This window comes from Oryzias latipes, chromosome 5, assembly GCF_053564925.1.
Source record: "Oryzias latipes strain Hd-rR chromosome 5, Olatipes_Hd-rR_3.1".
In the NCBI taxonomy this organism is placed as follows: domain Eukaryota; kingdom Metazoa; phylum Chordata; class Actinopteri; order Beloniformes; family Adrianichthyidae; genus Oryzias; species Oryzias latipes.
In genome coordinates, this window is record NC_136241.1 from 8700758 (window position 1) to 8724605 (window position 23848).

A 23848-nucleotide genomic window follows, 5' to 3' on the forward strand; every position below is an offset into this window, starting at 1 on the left:
ACCTTTTTTCTTCAATGATTTGTGATCTTCACTGGTGTCCATGGATTACATGAAATCTTTCCACCTTTATCCACCTTTGTCATGGTAGGGAGAACACGTCAGTGTAAGGGTGGGGTCATCTAAGATAGCACAAGGGTTACACAAAGGTTCAACATTTTTAACATTTGAAAAAACATAACCATACATACGTAGTAACTCCAGAATGTACAGCATAAGAAACCGCTTAGGAAGTGCACTAGTTTCTGCAACCTCATTTATTATTTTGTCACAGTCAATGGATACGAGAATTTCTTTTTCTGTTGCCATCAGCATTAAAGCCTCCAAATGCTCCTGACTGGGCGTACTACGTAGACTGTTTTTAATTAACTCTAGAATGGAGAAGCTTCTCTCACATGCAACTTGGAACAATGAAAGGGTCAACAAAAATGTCTATCCCAGCCCAATAACTGGGTAGGCATCTGTGAAGAGGTTGCTTCAGTATATGGTGAACACATACAACACAGTTTCTGAGAGCAGAACAGGTTCTGCTCTCAAGTTCCATATGGACATACTAATGCCAGGACACAAACAGCATCTTTGTGGTGTAATTTATTCAACACAATCAACTTTAAGCAGTCCTAAAAACAACTTTCGTCATGACTTTTTTTTAACTTACCTCAACAGTCAGCTGTGCCTGTCCACGCCTCCCTAATTTTTTGGTTTGTCAGTATTGTCTGCCTGGCTTTGCTCCGCAGATGCTAGAAAAAGCATGCAATTTACAATCATTCTACTTTACATTATTTACATTATACTTTTTAAATATATTGAAATTCATTTTAAAAGTCATTCCCTATGTATAAAATGCATGAATATTTATTTTTAAATGCTATTGTTTAGTTTGGTTTCTAATTGTGGTAACAGTGACAGAAACTTAATGCTAGAGATTCTAGTTACATAATTAATTAGGCTTAGAGTTATATCTCTTTTGCCATTTCCCTCCTCTGTCTGTCTTCTTGAAAACATGTCTGTGAGCTTTGCACATTTGACAGCACTTCAGTCGATGCCTGTTTTGCATTCCATTCTCCCAGTACAAACAAAAAATTTAAGTTTCATTTTACTCAGCTTTCTAATTTAATATATTTTTATTCTAATGTCTTCTGCTATTTACTGTGTGTCATTTGGGTTTGAAACATTATTAATTATTATTTTTAACTCTGCCCGCTTCTCCACTCCGCCTCGACTTCTTGGAAAGACGCGCTCTGCCGGACTCAACCAACTGTGAGCTCTTCAGAGGGGGGTTTGTGGAAAAACTGTTAACTCCAGACCTGGCGGTGCCGTTTCTTAAAAGGACAGGTCGATTCAGGTGCTACAAAGATTCATTCAAATTTTACCGTGACTGTTTTTCCTTAACACCAACCGACCAGCCCATTAATGAAGCGGCCCACCCCGACTCTCCCCGATTACCCACTCCCCCAGTGCCATACCGTCTGAACAGACACGGTTGTGCAGCAAAAGATCAGAAGATGTGCTTTACATTTATTCTATTACTGAACCACCACAAAACGTAATAAGCTCAAACAAAATAACTAACAAATTATTTGCATTTTATCTTCAAAGCCATAGACGGATTATTACTATTGAGGGTCAATAGTCAAACTGCAGGATGGCAATTCCAGGATCTTCAGCCTGGTCTGATCTGTCAGGAACCTTGAAAAGTTCTGCTGCTGGGGAAAGATGAAGGGAAAAAAAGGCACACAGGCTTGAGCTTGATTCCATTTCCCTTTGGTTCTGAAAAATGGCTTTGCTAAATGTTTAAGAATAACCAGTGTTTACAACATAATGATTTGACATCACATTTATTAATGTACCTAAAACTGTTTCCATTCTTTAACAAGTGTGGTAAAACGAAATTAAAAAGAAACGTACAAACATTGAAGTATATTTGGAGCAGGTGACCATGTGCAAAAGCAATCCTTGATGAGTATGCCAAAAAGATGAAGAGAGACCAGCTAGAAATGAGAGTCGCTCATTCCGACTGCATTGTCTGCTAGAAGTGAAGCATCCTGGGAAAAGGTGGGCTCAGACACAGCCCTGTTTTCAGCTCTCCCTATCCCCAGTCTCTTCTTGAAGAGCTTGTCTTCATTGTTCAGCTTTGTGCGGATTGCGGTTTTGATTTGACTACTGTCCACACAGAACTTGTCCGCAACATGATCTGGAAAAAATAATAATATTATTGTGAGAAAAGGGATTTTTTTTTTTTTACCATTGGCTGAAATATTTTCTTACCCATGAGGCTTTTCAGAATCTCAGGTGGCAACGAAGGTTTGTGGCTTTCCTCTCCCACAAAGCTGTTCTTACGGCCCTGAAGGCAATGTGTGGCCAGAGTGGCTCTGTCAAAAAGGATCATCAGCATTGCTGAAACGTACTTCTTGTAATCTGCAATTTCTGCAACACGTTCATAGAGATTCTTTGGCACTCGAAGATTCTCTGAGAGATACACAAAGTTATGATCTTCCTGAAACATGAAAAAAGAAAATATTCAAGAGTCAAACACAACAAAGAGGAAATCCCAGTTAAAGCAGACGCCAATTTTTATCTTAAAAGAAAGAAAAAGGCAATCTTTTCTTTTAAGTATGTTTCCTTGATCGTTACACTCACATCTGAAACATTGGAAGCTGCTCTCATCTGTGCCTCAGGCTCAGCTAGGAACGAGATCGGTTCATCAGCCGTTGGCGGAGCAACTCCTGCTTCGCCTCCTTGAAGAACGTGATCCAGAGTAACCCGGAGCTCGTGCGCAGTGTGCCTCATCTGCATCATGAGGTTGTTCATCTCTTCAGAAGGAGTCAAGCGAGGCAAAATAAAAAAAAATAAAAAAAGTTCAGCTATGTGAACGTTTATGTCTTCAGACAAGAAATGTTAAGTTCATTCATTCGTCCACGAATCTTCCAAACCCACTTAATCTCTTTTAGAGTCATGGGGATGCTGGAGCCTATCCCAGACGCCTCTAGGGAATATTGGAGTCATCGACTAATCTATGAAGCATGTTTTTGGACTGTGGGAGGAAGCCGAAGCTTCCGGGCTTTGACATGTACAGGGAGAACATGCAAACTCCACATTGAAAGGACCCAGCTGGGATTCAAACCAGGGCCTTCTGTGCGAACCACTACACCAGTGTGCAGCCCAATGCCAAGTTCAATAATCCTAAATCAGTAATAAATTAATTTTTTTAGAATGTTTTGCATTTTTTATTCATTTGCTTTCTAGCCAACTAAACACCTAATAACTATAAATCACATTAGCAACCCGGGGGAACATGTGTGTAACTCAAATATATAAAAAATGTGGTCCACTTGTTTTTTAAGGAAACATTGGCCTGGGTTCTTGAGACAAAACAATAATTTCAAAAACATTTTTTTATTTCGTTTAAAGCCTTCAGTTAAGTTGAGAGGTTTGTTTATCAGTGCAAGCCCGTCCATCTTGTTTGTTGTCTATTGATGCAGCATCTTTCCACCACTGTTGACAAACACTGGTACCCATCTCTGTCTCAGCCAGTATGTGTGGTCGAAGCCTCCTTCATACTAACAGAGCTTCAGCTCTTAAAAGGGACAATTCTGAAAGTGACTTCTTCAAAAAGGAACTTTTCAGAAAAGAAAGGGTTGGCAAAAGCAACAAAAGGTTTTAGATGTTTGAAGTTGTCATTCATTCCTTAGCAAGCTAAACTAAAAAAAACATTAAAAACAAAAACATTTTTGACTCAAATTAAGATAAGAATGAACTTTACTGTTACTCTGCACATATGATTTTTAGTAATCCAAGTTCAAGACTTTGTTTTATCTCACTACAAGCTCACATACTTAATTTACTGGGATGTTTTTTTGTTTTTGTTTAAACTGTCATTCTTTCCCTATTTTAGATATAATTTAAATTAAAACACATGAATATTCCAAAGTATCCAATAAGATTAAAAGAAAACACTAAATAAATAAATTATCAAAAATAAAACATCTGGATCAGCATGTAGGACTGGGAAACCAGGGTTCAGTTCCTAGGGACCGCGATGAGCTTCATCAAGTGCGGGTTCTTAAGCAAGACGAATTCATGGTTGTGTCAGGAAGGACAATCGGCGTAAAAATCCCTGCCAAACCAAATGCGTGAATCAGTGGAAGCTGATTTGCTGTGGCGATCCCTGACGGGATGAGCCGGTAGGTGAACGACATGAACATCTATAATAAAGCATCAGAATTGGTTTACTGATTTGGAGGTAAAATAAACAGTATTTTATACTGCTTTTATAGGAAAAAACATTAATCATGAAGGAAGGTCAGAGTTGCCTAAATACAAGATAAAACATAAGAGGAAAAATAAAACAAAAATAAATGTCAGATTAAGATAGCATTCTAAAATCTCGCCAACATAAAAATCCACTAATACTTAGATAATAACTTCTCAATCAAAATCAAAAGAAGTTTAGTTGAAGTCTCAGTCTGAATAGTGGAGTCCACACCCACCTCTGAGTTCCCTCAGCTCCTTCTCTGCCAAAAGTCTGCATCTGCGCTCATACTTCAGCTGAGCCTGAAGTTGCTCTATTTTCATTAACAGGCTGATGGTGTCTGTTCTGATGCCTGGACTGGCAGGATTTTCTTCATCAAAGTCAATACTTTCAGGCTTCAAACGACAAGAAAAAGAACAACGTGAAGTTTTCTTACATGATGATACAACACCAGTTTAATCTCATAAACTGTGTGTTTGACCTCATTCTTCAGAAGATGCAGGTGGCTGGATGCTTCCTCCTCCTCCAGGTATTTGTCCTCCATTGGGAGGCTGTGAAACTCGTGCGCATCTGAAACACTTCCGATCTTTATCATCTTCACCTGGGGTTGTGTGGGACTTGCTGTGGAGTTTCTCTTTGGTGGCATAACACCGAGGGAGAAATCTACACCAAAAAATAAAAATAAATAAATTAAGCCCAGGTTTCCGTCAGTCAAACTATTTTTTTTCAGGATCTCGGAATTATAATATTTATTTATATATAATATATTTGAAGTAAATGTGTCGTGAGTTTATGATCATTTTAAAATGTTCGCTTTAAAGCCCCCTTTTTGACTCAATATTTCGAACTCCCTACCGCCCAGCTGGCAGAGTTGAGGGCAACAACAACGCTGTTCAAATCCCATGATGTAGAGTCTAGCTGCATGATAGAATCACTTCACCTGGACGGTCAGTTTTCTTTCCAGAAAAATCTGTCAACGCGGCCACTGAGGACAAAAGGCAGTGCAGTACATGGAAATACTGCGTAGTAAAGGAAGTAGTAGTACTACCGCAGTATTACAGTACATCGGTCCTGGTGGGGTTTTAATAATTCGTAGGGAGCGACCACATAACTTTTCAGTTAAATATGTGTAAAATACTGATCTTTTATAGGTGTGATACTGAGTAAAGTTTTTGTGCGTACTAAACGGACGTTTTCTTAGAAAATGCGTGTTTTTTTTGTTTTTTTAAAAGACGTGCGGAACAAAGTTGCTGAAATATATTCCCCGAGGGAAGTATTTCTCTCCAGTACAGTTTCCTGTACGCTCACCGTCGCGCTTTAACCAATGAAAATCTCAGATATTCTTAGAGGGCGGGATATATCATGATAGGCGTGTATCTTAGCCAATCAGAACGCGTTTAAACTCCGTTTGCATTTTCCAGTTCTGCATGCAGAATACGACTTGGACACACAAGACTTTTTAAATAAGAGATTTAGAAAATCATTAACCACGTAAATGGCAGGTCCAATTAGTGTCGGGATATTTAAACCGTGTAACATGTACTATTGAAATGTAAATAGTATGCAAGGCATAGAGACACACTGAAAACAGGTTGAATAACTGAATATTTATGCTATTTTAAGAAAAAAGTACAGTTATGTATATTTGATTCCATTTTTAAAGAAGACACGCTTGATGGGGCGAATAGAATTTGCCTTGAGTAGGACACAATAAAGCACTCAAGCCACACTCCAGGCCAGGTGGTGGCGGTAATGCACCATTCTGGTGTTTAGCAACCGTCATAAAACTACACAAGAAGGAGCTCTGCATGCCGTTTACCCACATGGGTTCACTGTAGACTTGGTGCTATGAAGTTGAACAGCCATAGCAATAATTTATTTAGATAAGGCTGCTTGTAAGACGTCAGTATGTCTTCGTCATTCTTTATAAAGTCAAACGTTGCTTCCCAGTCGGCAAAAAAGGGCAAAAACACAGCAGGACTCAAACGAAAGGTACATTACTAGCAAGAATCAAGCTAGCTATGATGATCATGTCGAAAACTGATGGGACGGTTACCCGAATGACTTAAAAATGTCTCGTTTGTCTTTTGTTATAGGTTGGTGATGCCGCAGATGGGAAGAGCAAGTTACGAGCCAAGAAAGCCAGCAGCAAACACAACGAGGAGATATCTAGCGAGTCTGAAACAGAAGGGTGCGTTCATGTTCGCCTAAACTAAGAAGACTTTACAATATTCTGAAAACAATTTATATTAAAAAAAATAATACATGCATCCACTACATACAGATGCAGCCCTTTGAAAGTTATTTATAGCTTTATAATGATTCTGTTTAAAAAATTGTATTCCAGAAGATTGCATCCATTTAGGTTTAACTTAAGTCTAAATGATACAAAAAATAACTAACTCTATGTAACGTATAAATAATACTATATTGAACTCTACTAATATACCACAGTTGTTTTTTAACGCGTTTTTGCTCTGAGATTATGCAAGTCTCCAACAATAGGAGTTTTTCTTTTATTTTTTATCTTTTTTTAAGGCTGTTATTCGCACGCATTTCACAGAAACTGCTGGATATATTCATGCTGGCCACATGTAATACGTGCAACCAAGATGCACATTGCTGCGCCACCCGCGAGCATTTATGTGCGCCTAATGCTGAAGTATGTTGTTGGCTGCACATATTTATAATTCAACATAAATTTAAAGTCAGATTAGTTGTCACGCTCCTAGGTGTGTGAAATGTGTTCTTTGCGTTTGATCCATCCCCTGGAGGAGCGGTGAGCTGCAGAAACAGCAGCACTCAGGAACCATTTGGTGGTTTAATCCTAACCTTGATCCTTCCTTTGGGTCTGTGCAGCCAAGGAAAAAGTTCAGCACTGGTCGCATGTATTTGGGAAAGTACGTGCAAATAGACACTTTCTTTTTCTTTTTTTTTTAATCATTTTAGTCCCCCAGTGTCAAAAAAGAGGCAACCCAAAGAAGATGGAGGGTACGATGAGACTCCCCAAGAGAAGAAACTCAGATTGGCCAAACTTTACCTTGAACAGCTAAGGGAAGAAGGTAAAGTTGGATACACAGTAGGTCTGCACAATATACCGCAAATTTATTGTTATCGCGATATCAAGCTGTGCAATATGCATATCGCAAAAGTCATCAAAAATCACAGGAAATTGTTACCTTAAATGTCTTAAAACAATCTTATGACAGCTTGAAGCATATAACGAATCAAATAAATCCATTTATGCATTTGACCAATCGGATGGACCCTTACACGTTGTTGACCAATCACATGAGCCCTTTTATGTTAGATGTTTGCATCCTACCTCGACGAGGGTTATTTGGAGTATAAATTTGAAACTGTTACAATGAAATGGGAATGATATTTTTGGTTGTTTTGCCATTTGTTTATGTACCGCAAATTTATATCATTATCGCAATATTGATCACTCGTATCGCAAGTTTTCCTCATATCGTGCAGCCCTAATACACAGCTTTAAAATCAACAGGACACTCTGAGTAAAAAGGTTTAACACAGTTTTTCCTCCTCAGAGGAAAAAAAGGCAGAAGATGAACACTTTGAGACGGATCTGATCGCTGGAAGATTACAAGAAAAAGTGGTGAGACGTGTCTTCTGTTGAACAGGTTCCAAAAAGCTGTTAAAGTCCCATTCCAGTCATCTTGTGATCTGTTGTAAAAGAGTTCCCAGTAGTCTTTTAATTATGATTATGCAGTTTTTAGCCAAAATTAAAAAAAAAAAAAACTGTCGTTGTCAAGGACCGTTTTGAAGAGCAGCAGTAGATCATTAAAAATTCACCGCTGAGTTGTGGGCTGGACTGTTGGCGCGGGGGTAAGCCTGCTCAGACTTCCCATCATCTCTTTTACACTCTCTCCTGTTAACAGACAGCCCCTCCCAACCCGACATTAGCTGTGTAACACAAATGGCAGGCAAAGTTGAAGCTATCCAGCCGTACAGTTTGACCCAGATTCCGGCTCAGACAAGGAAAATGAAGACATGCATGGAAGTGAATGCATCACAATGCAGCTGAGCAGGGAGCTTATGGCCCGCCCACTGTAGCACCTATACCTGCTACAAGCTGTTCAAGCTGCATTATATGGTCAGCTCCTGATTCAGAACAATTTAAATAAAGAAATATTCGTAATTTTCATCTTGATTTCCTTTATCCATGTCCTCCATCATGCGAAACATTCTACAAGAACAAGTTAAAAACAGCAAAAGCACGATTTCCTTTGGAGTGGGTCTTTATTATTTATTATTTCTGCTTTTTACTATGTTTTTTTTTAACTCCTGTATTTTCTTCAAAGCTTGAACAGCAGGGAAAGCTCCAGCGGTTAATTGCCAAAGAGGTATGACTTTAATTTTTCTTCCTTTTTAAAAGTCACTTGAACCCATATACTTGAAAAATAAAACTGTAGATAATTGTATAAACTTGTTGATGATGATGTCTTTTTCAGCTCATTGCACCAGATTCTACAGAGATCCGGGTGTTAAGGGGACACAAGCTTCCCATCACTTGCCTGGTCTTAACCCCCGATGACAAGTGCATCTTTTCTGGTGCCAAAGACTGCTCCATCATCAAATGTCAGTGTACACAAAAATTAACTCTTTATCGCATTGAATTACCTTCATTTCTGACAAATGTAAGTGAATACATTTTATCCTTCTTCCTGTTAGGGGATATTGCTAGTGGCAAGAAGCTGCACACAATACCAGGTGGCAGGAAGGGGACAGAGGAACGCCACGTAGGACACACTGCTCACATTCTGTGTATGGCCTTATCATCTGACGGAAAATACCTGGTGAGGCCTCTTTTCATTTATCCTCTTTCATTTTTATGGTCGACAGCGTCATAAGAAGGACGCCATCAAGTGTAAAACATATTGTTTTTGGTTTTCTCAGGCCTCAGGAGACACGAATAAACTCATCATGATTTGGGAGGGAGAGACTTGTAAACATCTGTATAAATTTACAGGACATAAAGGCCCCGTGTCGGTATGTCTTGCATACATTGTCCTACATTTAGCTTCCGCCCCTTTAATGTGGGTCACCAGTTTGGGTGATTGGCAGCTCTTCTGTCATTTTTCAGGGTCTGTCATTCAGGAAGGGAACTCATGATTTATACAGTGCTTCTCATGATCGTTCGGTCAAGGTGTGGAACGTTGATGAGAACGCATATGTGGAAACCCTGTAAGTATCCAACTAAACCACACTATTCCTAAACCATGTTTACTACGGTTTCTATTTTTAGAGGACAAATATGATGCTATTGTTACGCCTTTCAGAGTCAACTCTATCCATACAGTGAGGCAGAAAAGTATTCAGCCACCAAGCGTGCAAGTTCACATAAAAAGATGAGAGGCCTGTAATTTTCATTAAAGATAAACCTGAACTATGGGAGACAAAACAAGAAAAACATCCAGAAAATCGCATTGTCTTATTTTTAAAGAGTTTATTTGTAAATTATGGTGGGAATTAAGTATTTGGTTAATAACTAAAGTTAAACTCAATTCTGTGTTACATACCTTTGTTGGCAATGACAGCAGTCAAAGGTTAAGTCTTCACAAGGTTTTCAGAACTGTTGCTGGTATTTTGGCTTTGGCCACTCAAGGACCTTGAAATGCTTCTTACAAAGGCCCTCCTTCCTGTGTTTGGGATTGTTGTCATACTTATGGGAAATGGTAAATGGCGTATACTAGGCCTGCACAATATACCGCAAATTTATCGTTATCGCAATATCCAGCTCTGCAATAGGCATATCGCAAAAGACGGCGAATATCGCAATAAATCGCAAACCCAAAATGTGTTAAAACAATCTTCTAGCAGCTTGAAGCATTTAACACATCAAATAAATCCCTTTATGCTTTGACCAATCAGATGGACGCCTTCCCATTGTTGACCAATCAGATGGAGGCCTATTATGTTAACCCTGGTCCTGAAGAGCCTCAACCCTGCCTGTTTTCCAGCTCTCCTTAACCAGCTTGCTGTTGATTGGCTGACTCAAGTGATTTCACATCCTGATTGACTGAACACACCTGATTTTGGTTATCATTATCGAGCAGTCTAGGGAGAATTGGAAAACAGACAGGGTTGAGGCTCTTGAGGACCATGGTTAGCCACCCTGACGTTTGTCCCCCATGTCGATGAGGGTCATTTGGAGTATAATTTTTAAACTGTTGCAATGAAATGGGAATGATGTTTTTGTTTATTTTTCTATTTGTTTATTTACCGTAAATATATCGTTATCGCAATATTGATCATTATCGCATATCGCAAGTTTTCCTCATATCGTGCAGCCCTAGCGTATACTAATATAGCGCTTCACTACCTTTTTCAAGGCCCAAAGTGCTTTACAGTCACACACACATTCACACACTGCCGAATACTGGCGCCAACCTTCCACAAGAGGCAAGGTCGGGTTCAGTGTCTTGCCTAAGGACACATCGACACATGGGTGTGCAAGGCGGGAATTGAACCTGCAATATTACGATCATGGGTCGACCGCCCTTCCGCTGCACCACGGCATAGACCCAGCCACGTTTCATGAACATTATATTATAATACATTTAAAAGCTTAAAAGAGATGAGTCTGCATGATATAGGCCCTTAAAGTGTGCTGTGTGTGTGAGAGGGAGGACAATTTTAATGACTATCAACTCTAGTTCCTAAATCCTCAAAGATTTTATACACAAGTTGGAAGGGGCACAAACGTCTAAAACATTTAGTTCAGATTTTATTTGAAGACTTTTGTGCACAAACTAGCATTTCTCTCTTGGTTTCTAACTTGTCCTATGCTGAATTTAATTGTATTGAGTTTTGTAACAGTAATTGATCTCATCCTATGTGTTTTTATCGGTTTATGTCCTATGAATTAACTTGTAAGCACCACCCGTTTCCATACCACCAGGAGTGGGACTTCATTTATTTTTTTTAAATGGACATTCTTTGAAATGAGGCATTTGAAGGTTCTTGTCTTGGCTTTTCAGGATGCTCTTTTGTTAGGACCAGGAATCTGTTTAAGTTTATGTGAACAAAATGACATTCTGGAAATGAAACCTTCCAGTTCTCTTTACATCTCAGTTCTGCTCAAGCATGAAACTCAAATTAACTGAAGAAACACTCTTGAGATGAGAATCTGGAAAAAAACAACTAATTCCTTTGCCCGAGACTTAAAAGAAAATATTGAGTCAAAGTCAAGTTGAAGACCAAATCACTGAATAAAAAAACATCATGGAGTGGGTATGTCTTAAAAACACTTTTTTACATGGCATGAATTATGCTCAATGCTGGTGTTGAGTTGGAGAAAATCCCACAGGAGTCTTAAAATCAATCAGAGAAATAGATGTTGTTTTGTTTGTTTCAATTCAATAGTTTCAGAGATTTTTTGGTTTTTTTTGTCCTTCATTTTTTAAGCTCTTTTCAACTGATCCTTTATTTGAACTGCTTTTTATCAATTCTGTGTAGTTTTGGCCATCAAGACGCCATCACAGGCCTGGACAGCTTAAGCCGTGAACGCTGTGTGACGGCAGGGGGGCGGGATGGCACCGTCAGAGTCTGGAAGATTGCAGAGGAGTCTCAGCTGGTGTTCCACGGACACGAGTGAGTCTCCTCAAAGATGACGGGGCCTTTATGTCCTGCCATCATAGGTGCATCTTTAAAAAATAGAACACTGGAAAAGCCAATGTGTGTTTATGTTATAGTAAAATAAACCTACCATTTCCCCATCCAAATAGGATTTTCCAAGATTGGTTGTCTTCAATTTACAGTAAACCCTTGTTTTTCGCGGGGGTTACGTTCCAAAAAGACCCCGTGATAGACAAAAGTAGAAACTTCTATTTTTTATGCAATTATTATACAATTAAATACTCTATTATACGTTGAAAAGAAAGAACAAACAGGCTCAAGCATTTTTTTCACAAATCAAAGTATTTTAGAAACGTTTTTTTCAACAAATAACTTCTGTACTGTACTGTCAAATAATAATTTTAATCATCGATGTGAACAGAAGGCTTCAAATCGCGGAGATTAGCCCCGCCCACCGCGACCCGAGTAATTGGATTAAACGGAAGAAAATTTAAAATGATTATGAAAAAAATACAAAGTACAGTCAGACAAATAGTGACTCAGGTGTATTTCACTGCTCTTCAGACTGAGGCCACTGCATCCTGACTCCGCTCTGCAGTGTTTTCTTCTTCTGAAGCCCGCGGTGCAGCTGTGTTTGTTTCGGGAGAAGAGCATAGTGATAGGCAGTTGTTGTCGCTCTTTTTTCTGCTTTGCAAAAAGATCCTTATACACCGACATGCCGCCATCAAGAGAATTTGCACGTACGTAATGTAAATTTGGCAAGCTGATTTACGTACATTTACATATTAAACTGCAACGTTATTGACGCACAGGTAGAGAAGAAGCGGAGTGACTTTTTAGCCAATCAGAATGCAGAACACAATGCACGATGCAAATCCGTGAAGTAGCGAAACCGTGAAAAGTAAACCGCGTTTTAGCGAGGGATCACTGTATTTAATTTGGAATCGATTTTTTTATAGTGGTATAGTTCGATTTGATTCAATTAACTTGAATCAGACAGATCATTCTGGTTGAATAACTCAATTCATCGCTTATTCATTAACCCCTAATCTGCATTTACTGCTATTAAAAAATGATTTGGATGAAACTTGTTAAACCGGGAAAACCAAAGATCTACTTTCACCTCTGCTTACAGTGACCAGATCAGTTATGAAGCTCCATTAACATGTCTTTTCTTCTCAACACCCCACTGATGTGTAACTCATTGAAGGGGTCAAAGATCAGCTGTGAGATCAAAGAACCATAATGACAAGAAATCAGAATCTCAGGAGTTTGATTAAGACGTGCGGCTACAGGCTTTAGGAGTTTCAATGGTTAGTTTTCCAACGTTCACATTAAAGTAGCTAAAAATCCTCTCTGGTTAAATGTTTTTAAAAAGTAATGCTTGAATCAGAGGAGTCCTGAAATACAAACCATGAAATGGATTCCTCTTACATATTCATACATTCGTGTCCAAGCTGGGCTTTACAGAAAGCAGAAAATCCTCCATAAATAGATTTGAGCTCCCAATTCATCGTTGTCATGTCTGGCTTTAACCCGTCTCTTCCTCAGAGGCTCGATTGACTGCATCCAACTCATCAACGAGGAGCACATGATAACAGGAGCAGACGATGGGTGAGAGTTGCTCTTTTATTTATTTTTCTTTTAACGGGGGTGTCATTTTGCTAACAGACTGTTTTATGCTCCTCAGCTCTGTGTCTCTTTGGAGCGTCAACAAGAAGAAGCCTCTCAGCACTGTGAAGCAGGCTCACGGTTGTCATGGTGACGCGGGGCTGGAGCAGCCGCACTGGGTGTCCTCTGTAGCAGCCCTTCAGAACTCAGATGCTGTTGCCTCAGGTGCCTCTGGCTGTGAGAGTCGTCTTTAATGGTTACCTGCAGGATACATTTATTAGACTCTATTAGGCCGTCAAATTAATAAACAACTCTATTGGGGGAATAGATTACATTTTTTTTTAATTGAAGATGAGATCTGAGGAGTGAGTTGGGGTAATATGTGGTGCTTTCTGCAGGTTCTCACAACTCCCAGGTGAATGTGTGGAAATGTGGGCAGCATTATCGTGGGTTAGAGCTTTTGTTCAGCGTGCCGGTGGTGAGCTTTCTCATTTGTTCTTCGTAAAATTAAGCTCTTTTTACATCCTTCTGTTATTTATTTGCTTTTTTTTTTTTCCCTTCACAGTCAGGTTTTGTCAACGATTTAAAGTTTTCCAGCTCTGGTCATTTCCTGGTGGCGGGAGTTGGACAGGAGCACAGGTAACAAACCAGAGGGCACGTTTCCATAGAAACCGCAGACTTTCTAATGACTTTTTTTTTATGTTCATACATGCAACTTCCACTAGATGGCAGGCTTTTACCATCGCAAGAAGAAAATGACATCCTTGCTCAGGCTTGACACTTTCATTAAACGTGACATGGATCAAAGGAAAAATAAACCAATTTAACTTCACTAGTTTAGATTGTAACACGTTTTTAACTTTAACCTAATACACGGTCACCGGCCTGTAAAACAGACGGAAGTGCTGCACGCGGTACAAAATAAAAGATGCTGTAATCATAAGAAACACAATTTAAAAAGATCTAAAACCAAGAAAAGGTAGAAACCACATTCAGACCAATGTCTAAGATACAAAAGCTAATTCCCACTTGTTTACCTCGTGATTTAGGTAAAAGGAAAACCTGTTTCATGTACATTAACTCACTGAAGTGATGAGGAAAATCTTTATTAAACAGTTTATTTTCATTTAGAGAACAAAATAAAAACTTACAAAATAATCAGTGTAAAATGATTTACAAGTCATTTGTTATATCAGACCCTTAAAATAAGCATGGTCCTAACAAAGTAACTCAGTTTGAAAGTTTCCTTGAGAAAATGTTTCTTTTTCATTTTTCTTGATTATATGATCTAATTTGTCTTGGTAAATATTTTTGCTGTAACTTAAAATGTGTTATTTAATTTGTACATTTTAATTAATCAATTGTTTTTTAAATAAAGCTAATTTAAAGTAAAACTTGGATTTAATGGAACCAAATAATTGTTAGAAAAGCTTTTATGAGCATTTGTGATTGCATTAGCCCACCTCCATGCATGTGTGAGGTATACATCACTTACCACGGTTATGTTGTGTTTATTTTTGCAGGTTGGGCCGATGGTGGAGGCTAAAGGAAGCCAAAAATGGAATCTTCATAATTCCTCTGAAAAGAAAACCAAGTTCAGAGGAACCCAAGACAACCCAATAATGAACAGTTTTGTATGTTCGGTTTAAAAGTTGTACCTTTTCACAATTTTTTTTTTTTAATTTCAAATCTTTAAGTTTCAGTTTGAGACATGGCTTCTTTGTACGTTTAACTTTCTAACTAAAGGAGTAAATAAATGCAGCATCTATTTCCCTTATTCAATGTCTTTTAAATGTTCACACCTAGACCGCTCTTAGGAGGAAAGAAATTCCAAATGGGTATGAATGAAATTTAGTTTTTGTTTTAATACAAAAAAGAAATGTATTTACACAAAGTCCAAGAAAGCACACAATTAAATACCAGTTGACATGAACAGAATTCTTTTATAGTTTCTAACTTCACCATTCACTGAGGTTACTCGGATGTTTCATTTATTAAGGGCTACATTTATCACAACTTTAATGTCTAAAACATTGGATATATTCACACCACTGTTGAGACAAGAATACCTTTTGTAATTTGCACTATTGCTTCACAAGCACTCATTTAATAAGACTCTTGGAGGACAAGGCTATCTGTAAACCAAGGAGATTACAGCATTTAAAATCTACACAGGCTTTCCACTTAATACATACTTTTTGACATGAAAAACCAAAGTTAACTTCCAGAGACCGAACTGCTGCTGTGGGCGTGGTCTAACCCGGCGGTCATCTCTGCAAATTGAGATGGGATGGAGGGTCCGTCAAAGCCAGTCCAGCCTCGCTGATGAAAGGATGCTCCTCTGCGTGGACCAGGGCTCCATGATTTTACAAAGAGGATGTTGTGGAGTCCACCACTTCACGGCCGTTACAGACAGCTGGTACATAGTTGGAGGCAGATCCTTTGGGGGGGGAGCAGCGATGTTAGCCAAATGAGTTTTCACTGATGAGCCATGAGAGTGTGAAGCAGACATAAAAGGTTGTGTGGGACTGTGTGTCAAAGTGAACTAATGAATAAAAACTTCCAATAATTGTTTAATTCTTAAATGTTGGATAGAAAATGATTCACTGCTGCAACTTGGTGTTCAGCTGTCTGAAAAGTTTGTCTAAATGCCTGAAGTTGCAGGAAACCCTATTATTTAATTTGCAAAGTTTAAAAAAAAATACATTTGAAGCTTTTAAACATTTGTGGAGTTTTTTTCTATGCAATCGAGTGAATAAGATACTTGAACGTTATTTCCCAAAATATCTTTTAGATGTGCTGCCATGCCCAAGGGAAATGTGGTTCATGAATATTAAAACTATTGTTGCTACAAAACCTCTTTAACGTGCTAATTTAAATCAACACCGTTCACATTATCTTTCCCAGCTACTTTATGTTTAGGGATTCTGCCAATGCGATTTTTATTCCATATGAACAAGAGAAGCTTTTTATATTTTTAAAGAAATGAAAGACTTCCAATTTTTGGTTCTAGTAAAAGTCTCCAAGAAAGAAATGTCAGGGAGCAGGTGGAGATTTGTTATAGAAGAGACAAATGCAGAACAGCAAGACAGTATGCGTGCAAATAAGAGGAACTGAAGTGAAATGGCGAGATTAACCCTTGTGCTATCCTAGGCACTTTAACATTGGGAGTGGGGTCATCTAGACCCACTAGACAGTGCTCTGAACCTTTTTTCTTCAATGATTAGTGATCTTCACTGGTGTCCATGGATTACATGAAATCTTTCCACCTTTATCCACCTTTATCATGGTAGGGAGAACACGTCAATGTAAGGGTGGGGTCATCTAAGATAACACAAGGGTTAAAGGGGGCAGAGGTGAGGAAGGTGGAGGAAGAGGAATGTGCAAGCAGCTTTGAACGGGTGGAGGAGAGTTTCAGGTTTGATGTGTATGACTAAAGAGTGTCAAGAATGATAGTGTGGCAAGAAGGACTCATCTAAGGACCTTCGGTCTAATTTACCAACGCCACCTTGGGATTTAAGCCCAAGGAAACCCCAACACCAAAGCACAGTATATGTGTGTGTGTGTGTGTGGGTGTGGGGGTGTGTGTGTGTGTGTGTGTGTGTGCGTGTGTGTGTGGGTGTGGGGGTGTGTGTGTGTGTGTGTGCGTGTGTGCGTGTGTGCGTGTGTGCACCTTTGGAGCAGCTTGAGCTGGGGGCAGAAACAAACGTGGACACTGTGGCGCTGAAGCGGTTGGCTGTGACTCGGAGTGTGGCCACGTTCTTCTGGGGCTGGAACAGGATGATGTGGACTTTGGGGGCAAACAGGCAGCCGAGAACCACAGAACCGCTCAGACTAACAGAGATGCACATAGTGGTGGTCTGCACCTGCAAAAACACAAGTCTGATTATCAATCCCTCATTTAGTCATTCAACTCCTTTTCCCAGAGTGTCCAAATAGTGTGGAAATGCACACATAACTAAAAAGTCTGTATGTATACAATCAAATGAAAGGAAATTAAAGAAAATAATTAAAAACAAATCATTTAAATGTATTTTCCCTACTTTTTTAGAGTGTTCCTAATTCAGCATCAACATCAAAACCAAATAAATGTCTTTACTGATTTGAGTCAAATAGATATTCCTGAATTGTTGCCACATTTCCAGTTTCAATTATGGATGTGTGTTAAGATTTCAATTATGCATGTTGGCTATTAAATGCTGAATTCTTGTGTGCATGAATATGAGGACAAGAAGAAGAGCACATGATAAGCACAGCTGGCTGTCCCTGAAAGTCAGCTGTTAGTCTAACTGCAGCTAAAGAAAGTGGACTGCAGGGGTCACCCCCCTCCCCCCTCACCCCCCAGAGCATCGTCTGAGCCGGCCCACAGGTTATCCCTGCAGTCTGGGAACGGTTATTTGCACCAACGTAGCGTGAGGGAGTCCCCCCCAAAATGCCCTGTCAAATAAAAGAACAGCTAAATAATATGAAACACCATGAGCAGTTAAAAGATCTTTCTTTCATATAATACATGTGTTGTTAAGCATTCATTAAGGGGATTTTTGAAAAGCTTTTTTTAAGGTTAATATAACCCTGGAGAACACCAGCAATGTTATTCTGGGCTTTGAAAGGGCTTATACCATGTTATTCTTAAGCCGTTGATAGTAAACAATAATCATTTATATAATATATTACCTTTGGCACACAAAATAACTCGTTTTTTTATGAAACATGAGGTTTTTTCGCGAGCCTTTTTCCTACCCAGAAGTAAGACGACTCGATCTCTGAGGCTTTTGCACTTTGTGGGTGTCGCGCATTTCATGACGTCAACCTAGAGCCGGCCTCAGCAGCGAGTCTGCGTTTCACCCACGAAAACAAACAACAAGCTTTCGCAAAAATGGACGTGCACATTGTAGATATAAAAGTTTGCCGATCACCATTAGCTCTGTGGAGAAAGTGTGTTTATGTGTAAGGCTTTTGTAAGGAATGAACATTAAAGTACACTTAACCCTAAGCCTAACCCTAACCCTGCATAATATAGCCCCTTTAAAGTTAAATTGTCAATTCTTTTTTGTTAGCAACAATTAACATTGGCCAAAAAAAAAAAATTATATAAATAAAATAAAATAAAAACACCAGTCAAATTTGACCCCATGGGTTCTGCTGGGTTATGACAAGATCTGTGAAAGATAAAAAATTGTGTTTTTAACGTGTTCTTGTGGAATTTCTTCTCAACACATGTATAAAGAAACTTAAGCTGAAATTTGCATTTTTGAGTATTTCTTTATTTAAATCAAAAGACCAGAGTGGGACTTTAACTAATTGTATATTTCTTAACTTGGGAACTCATTTGTCTCCCATTCAGGAGTTAAGTTTTACGCTTTATTTTCTGTAACTCAAAAAAAGGATTTATTAAGGCCTTAGGAGCAAAGGGCACTTCAGCAAGTTGCTGGTTTGTTGGTTTCAGTCCAAGGAAACCTCTGCCGTTTCTCTTTGGTGACGAGGAGCAGATAAGAAAAATAATTTCTAGAGAAACCATTTCAAAGATAAATATTTTTATTTTGAGCGTGCACATTATATTGTAACTTTTGCAGATTTAAGTGATGGTTCTAAAATTATATTGTAAAAAAAAAAACTTTTCTGCAGCCAAACACCAGATTTCTATCATTACCACTGCAAAGTCTCTTCATCAAAGAGTAGTTGTATCTGTTTCTTAGACCTTCAGCCCATCATAATTCAGTGAGCAACAAGGTTACTCTATTATTACAATGTTTGAAATGCATCAACCGAACTCACAGCCATTATTATTTCTGTCACAAACACCGAAAGGACGAGGGTCTTTTTCAATGCCCAAGCTTTCACTCGTTTTATTAGTGTGTCTGCTCTCCACTCTGCTGCATTGTCCTGCTGGCCACTTCAACCCTGCTGAGCACTGGTGAAGGTGCGTTTTTGCTTCATGGTTTGAGTGAAGTGAGATATGAATAGCCAGAGGTGCATGGCTGTACCGTGAACCCCCCCCCCCCCCCCCCCCCCCTCCAACAGATGTTTGCACAACAAAGACCTTAATGCACTGCCTGACCAAAACGGCATGGCAGTATCAGTCCACCTCAGTCTTCAGGTTGTCAATTTTACTGTATCCCTGAAGTTCTGCATCATTACTTTTACTGATCCTGCAGGTAAAAGTATATAACTGCAGATCTTTTTGTGTTTATTCCAATGTGGGCTGCATGCAGAATGCATTCACCTCTTGTTTACTCACTGGCATTTTTGTGGAGCTAAAATTAGTCTTTGGTGGCAGATGTGCCACATTTCCCATGACTATAGAGAGGAACACAAAGGCAAAAAGCGCTCATGATGGCTTCTCACAGTGAAGTGGGTGTGAGGGTCAGCAGAGCTCCCGTCTGAACAGAATTCATCTGTTTGGACCTATAATGTGAGATGAAAGATCTGCAGAATGCAGCGGTTTGATGGATCAATTTTGCTGTAATTAATTATTTCTGTCACAGCAGTCGTGTCTGATCTGGCTCCAGAGTCTGTTGTTGTCTTGAAGGCTCTTCCAGCCCACGCAGCAACAACAGCTTTCATGAGTTTGGATGATGGAGATCAAATAGAATGTGCAAGTGAGGCCTTCTTGTACGGGAGGGTGAACGCATAAGTAGCATTCATTTATAGACTCTGGTTTTATGCAGAAGTTTAAACAAATATCAATACTTAATGTATGCTATGAATATGTCATGCAGTGCATTGTTACCCTGTAATCACTAGCAGTCACGTAGAAGATGGGCTGGAAGGCAAGCCAGATGATACAGGTAGTGTACATGGTGAACCCAATGAACTTGGCCTCGTTGAAGTTTTCAGGGCACTTTCTGGTCTTGAAAGCATAAACGGTGCACAGGATGATGAGGATGCAGTTGTATGTGAGCGACATCAGCATACTTGTGTCTCTGCTGTTGCACTTGAGGGTGACCACGTTCCTCCTATCTGGGGTCACCTCCTTCCGAACACCCGGCACCTCCACCAGCAGCCAGATAACAGCGACCAGCAGCTGGCAAGAGATGAGAGCGCCACATATGGCTACTTGAGAGGCAGGGCTGATGAAACGAGGCCTCTGAGCTCCATCCTTCACCCCGCTGAAGATTCGAGCGATGCGATTGGTCTTAGTGAGCAGGGCTGAGTAACACACAGCAAAGGACGTGCCCAGGCCGAGCCGTCTCAGTGTGCAGACAGTCGTGGAAGGTTTGGCAATGTAGATGAAGGTTATGCTGTAGCACATCAGCACTCCCAGCAAGAGGATGTAGGTGAGCTCTCGCCCACTTGCTTTGACCACAGGTGTTTCATTATGCTTCAGAAACAGGCCCACTACCGTGAGAGTACACATGATGCCAAGGCAGGAGATGGCAACGGGCCCGATCGCCCAGGCATCTTCCCAACGAATGTACTCTTCAGGCAGCTCATAGCAGCCAGTCAAGTTAGCCAGCGGCCACTGACCAAAGCTGCAATCAGCACAGGTAAACTCATCTTGTAGATACTGATAGGGCTGGCAGGGGATGCAGATCCAGCAGCACACATCTCCAGGCTGCATGCTCTTCACCTCATTCTTCCTGCAGGGATCGCTGCACTGCGAGGTTGGGGGAACAAGCCCCCGCCAGGGTATCAGGCTGGTGTTGAGGGTCAGGATCTGGTCCCAGTAGCCAACTTTCCTGTATGTGAACTTTCCGTCTTCTTTGTGGTAGTGAAAGATGTTGTAGCGGCTGATGCCATCACCGAAAGAGTCAAAGCGCACCATGCTGTCTGTGTCAGCAGGCCGAAACGGAGCTGATGGAGAGAAACAAATGCATCAAAGGCTTAAAGTGATATGCTACCATCCATGCAGCTTCTGCTATCAGCCTCTGATGCTGTATAAAAAGAAAGTCACCAAGCAATTTTATTAAAAATGATAAATGTAAGTTGTAGATTTCCATTTTTTAAAATTAGTTTGTCTTTGGAATTTGAAGAACGTGTAGTTAAATAAAGAACAAAGTATAACTTATTTAGTAAGATAATCAAGAGCTTTCTGTTCTCTGAATTTAAGAGAACAAAAATGTAATACTCATATGAGCAATGCAAAAAATCACAAAACAGAATGAAAAATGGTTAAAGATGCTGGCTTTAAATTTTGGGGGCAACAACAAAGGATTTTTCCTGCCAGTGTTCTGGCCTGATGCCTTTATGTGTAAATGAACCCAACACTGACGAGGGAAACACTAGCAGAAACTCTGGCATTCGACCAGTGAATAATGGAAACCATGTTGGCACCAGCCCCCAGAATGATTATTTAGAGGTGTAAAATATTTACCGGTACTTCTTATTAGTCCCAGGAGTGGATTTTCCAGCTATCCGAATGGATAATCTCAAACTTTCCAAGAAAATTGTTCTAATTTAACTTAACAGAAGAAAATCAGAAAATGTGTGTTGAGCAGAATCTTTTTTTGTTATTGTCATCATCTACCTTTTGGATGTTGTGACATTTGTGAGTCGTAACATCCAGTGAAGCTTTGGCACCATTTCAATAAGGAAGATCTACCTCATCTTCAGGTATGCTGGGTTGCTGATTCTTCATTTCACAGGTCACGCAACAATAAGTTCTCACTCTGAGCCAATAGCTGAATTGCTCACTTTCTTCACAGCTAATTTCAATTCATTGAAGTATCTTTTTCTGCATTTCAGGCATTTTACGGCATTTCCCTCCTCTGCCCTGTTGTCCTGCTGGCTCTTGCCTTGGAGTGGTCCATCCTTACTCGCCATCAGCATCTCTAGGCTCTGGGATCTCTTCACTTGGTCAGAGGTCATCACAAAAACGCAGATGTCTCTGGCCCAGAGCCCAACCGCCAAAGACTGTAAACTATTTCATGCCCAAATTCCTGTTTCACTACTAAATCCTTCAGTCACATTTTCAAGATCTCTCCTTATTGAAATGATCATCAGAGCTGTGCATCTGGATGACGGCCATTAAAAATGATACTACAAACATACTCATGTAAAAATAAAGTCCATTTGCTTTGACTCCTTTTCTTACCTTCAAACTTGGTCTTCAGGATGAACTCTTTATAAAATCTTCTTCCATTTCCTGGTTTCATGGCATCACACACCTTGGATGTGTTGGAGCACACAGCCTGCCTCATGTTGTGGAGAGCAAAGGCCATAGCATAGACCGCATTCACAACAAACATGATCTTTGACTCCTGCTCAAAAGTTCCATCTCTTAAGCTGCGATCACTGCAGCCATGCTCTTCAAGCCTGCAGCCAAACTTGTGCTCCCAGAACTCCCTGAACCATGGGTTCCTCGTGTTGGTGTATGGGTTCAGTTTGGTAAAGTAGTCCTCAAACTCTCTGATTGGGTAGGATGCCAGCTCAATGGTGAAAGCCCCATCTGCTCCTGTCTCGCTGCCCCTCACAACACTCTCCTGTGCGCCCCATCCATCACTGGCCACCCAGGTGAAGCTGGCATTCATTCGAGCAGCAGCCACCAGCAGCTCACGCGCATCCTCACTGCGGGTGAACAGGATGACCACTTTGGCATTAGACTTCTGCTGGAGGGAGCGGATCACATTCTCATAACCCTGCCGGTTCATGGAGCGGCTCACTTTAGCTGAAGTAGCAATGCAGATCTGGCGAGTGCGAGCCTCCTGCTGGAAGGCGTCGATGCCGGTCTCCCCATAGTCCCCCTCTGATGCTACTGTTGACACATAGGTCCAGTTGAAGTAACGCAGTATTTCAGCCATGGCTTTGGCCTGATAGAAGTCAGGGGGGACAGTGCGAGCAAAGTAGTCATAGCGGGTCTTATCACTGAGCTTTGCACTGGTGGAGGCATAGCTGATCTGGGGTATTTGGAACAAACGCAGGAGGTTGGCCACCTGGACACAAAGAAAATGCAGTCAGACAGTATCACTGAAAAAAATTCAAAATCCAATATATTACATATAAATGTAATTAAAGCTAATTTTTTAAATTAATTTTGAATGTATAAATGTGCCCTGTGGGACTCAACTGAGGACCTTCAGGATAGCACAACAATGCCACCTTGGGACCTTAGCTCGAGGACACAAACTACACCAAGGCAGAGATCTTAGAATGTTGGAGTCCAACGAAGACAGAATTCAATGTGCACATACATTTGATTACATTCAGGTTCAAAAGTGGCTAAAGTCATCATAAAATCTAAAATAAACAAGATAGTAAAATATAAAAACCCTGGCAGTTGGGGCTGAATAGTTGCCAGAACTAAAAAATAAATAAATCAGTCAGCTAGAAACACACCAATGTGAACAGGCACACACACATGTGGACAAGCCGGAATACACAGCACACGGTAACCACCAGTCTGCTATTTTCTGGCTCCCAACTTCTGTTGCAAAAGAAAAACACTAC

General features: G+C 40.1%; 3 protein-coding genes across 6 annotated transcripts in view; 1 reads left to right on the forward strand and 2 right to left on the reverse strand.

The window, feature by feature from the left end:
- Positions 1–1819: 1819 nt before the first annotated feature.
- On the reverse strand, positions 1820–5489 carry LOC101165137 (uncharacterized). 3 transcript variants are annotated; one of them, XM_004068606.4, is made up of 6 exons: positions 5190–5489; positions 4731–4912; positions 4488–4644; positions 2638–2810; positions 2266–2494; positions 1820–2191 (listed from the first exon to the last, which is right to left on the reverse strand). In XM_004068606.4, exons 2-6 carry the CDS (start codon positions 4893–4895, stop codon positions 1989–1991), a joined length of 927 nt encoding a protein of 308 aa, XP_004068654.1. In that variant the 5' UTR covers positions 4896–4912; positions 5190–5489; the 3' UTR covers positions 1820–1988. The 3 variants fall into 3 exon arrangements, with proteins under 3 accessions (XP_004068654.1, XP_011473067.1, XP_011473068.1); XM_011474765.4 differs by having other exon boundaries at positions 5105–5483; XM_011474766.4 differs by having other exon boundaries at positions 4731–4899; positions 5190–5305.
- Positions 5490–5633: 144 nt separating this feature from the next.
- On the forward strand, positions 5634–15239 carry rrp9 (ribosomal RNA processing 9, U3 small nucleolar RNA binding protein). Of its 2 annotated transcripts, none has more exons than XM_004068607.5 (15): positions 5634–6241; positions 6346–6440; positions 7199–7311; positions 7801–7868; positions 8575–8616; positions 8725–8851; positions 8945–9069; positions 9170–9262; positions 9357–9457; positions 11732–11866; positions 13403–13465; positions 13542–13687; positions 13861–13940; positions 14028–14101; positions 14986–15239. In XM_004068607.5, the coding sequence occupies exons 1-15, from the start codon at positions 6158–6160 to the stop codon at positions 15083–15085; spliced, it is 1446 nt and encodes a 481-aa protein (XP_004068655.1). In that variant the 5' UTR covers positions 5634–6157; the 3' UTR covers positions 15086–15239. The 2 variants fall into 2 exon arrangements, with proteins under 2 accessions (XP_004068655.1, XP_011473069.1); XM_011474767.4 differs by having other exon boundaries at positions 5635–6241; positions 13542–13699.
- A 148-nt stretch (positions 15240–15387) lies between these two features.
- The window catches only part of grm2b (glutamate receptor, metabotropic 2b), a 47208-nt gene continuing 38747 nt past the window's right edge, over positions 15388–23848 (reverse strand). Inside the window, exons 3-6 of the mRNA XM_004068730.5 lie at positions 22497–23334; positions 20193–21256; positions 17136–17328; positions 15388–15902 (exon numbers count right to left, since the gene is read on the reverse strand). Coding sequence (XP_004068778.1) covers positions 15829–15902; positions 17136–17328; positions 20193–21256; positions 22497–23334 — 2169 coding nt within the window. The 3' untranslated portion in view covers positions 15388–15828. The remainder of the gene's footprint in view (positions 15903–17135; positions 17329–20192; positions 21257–22496; positions 23335–23848) is intronic.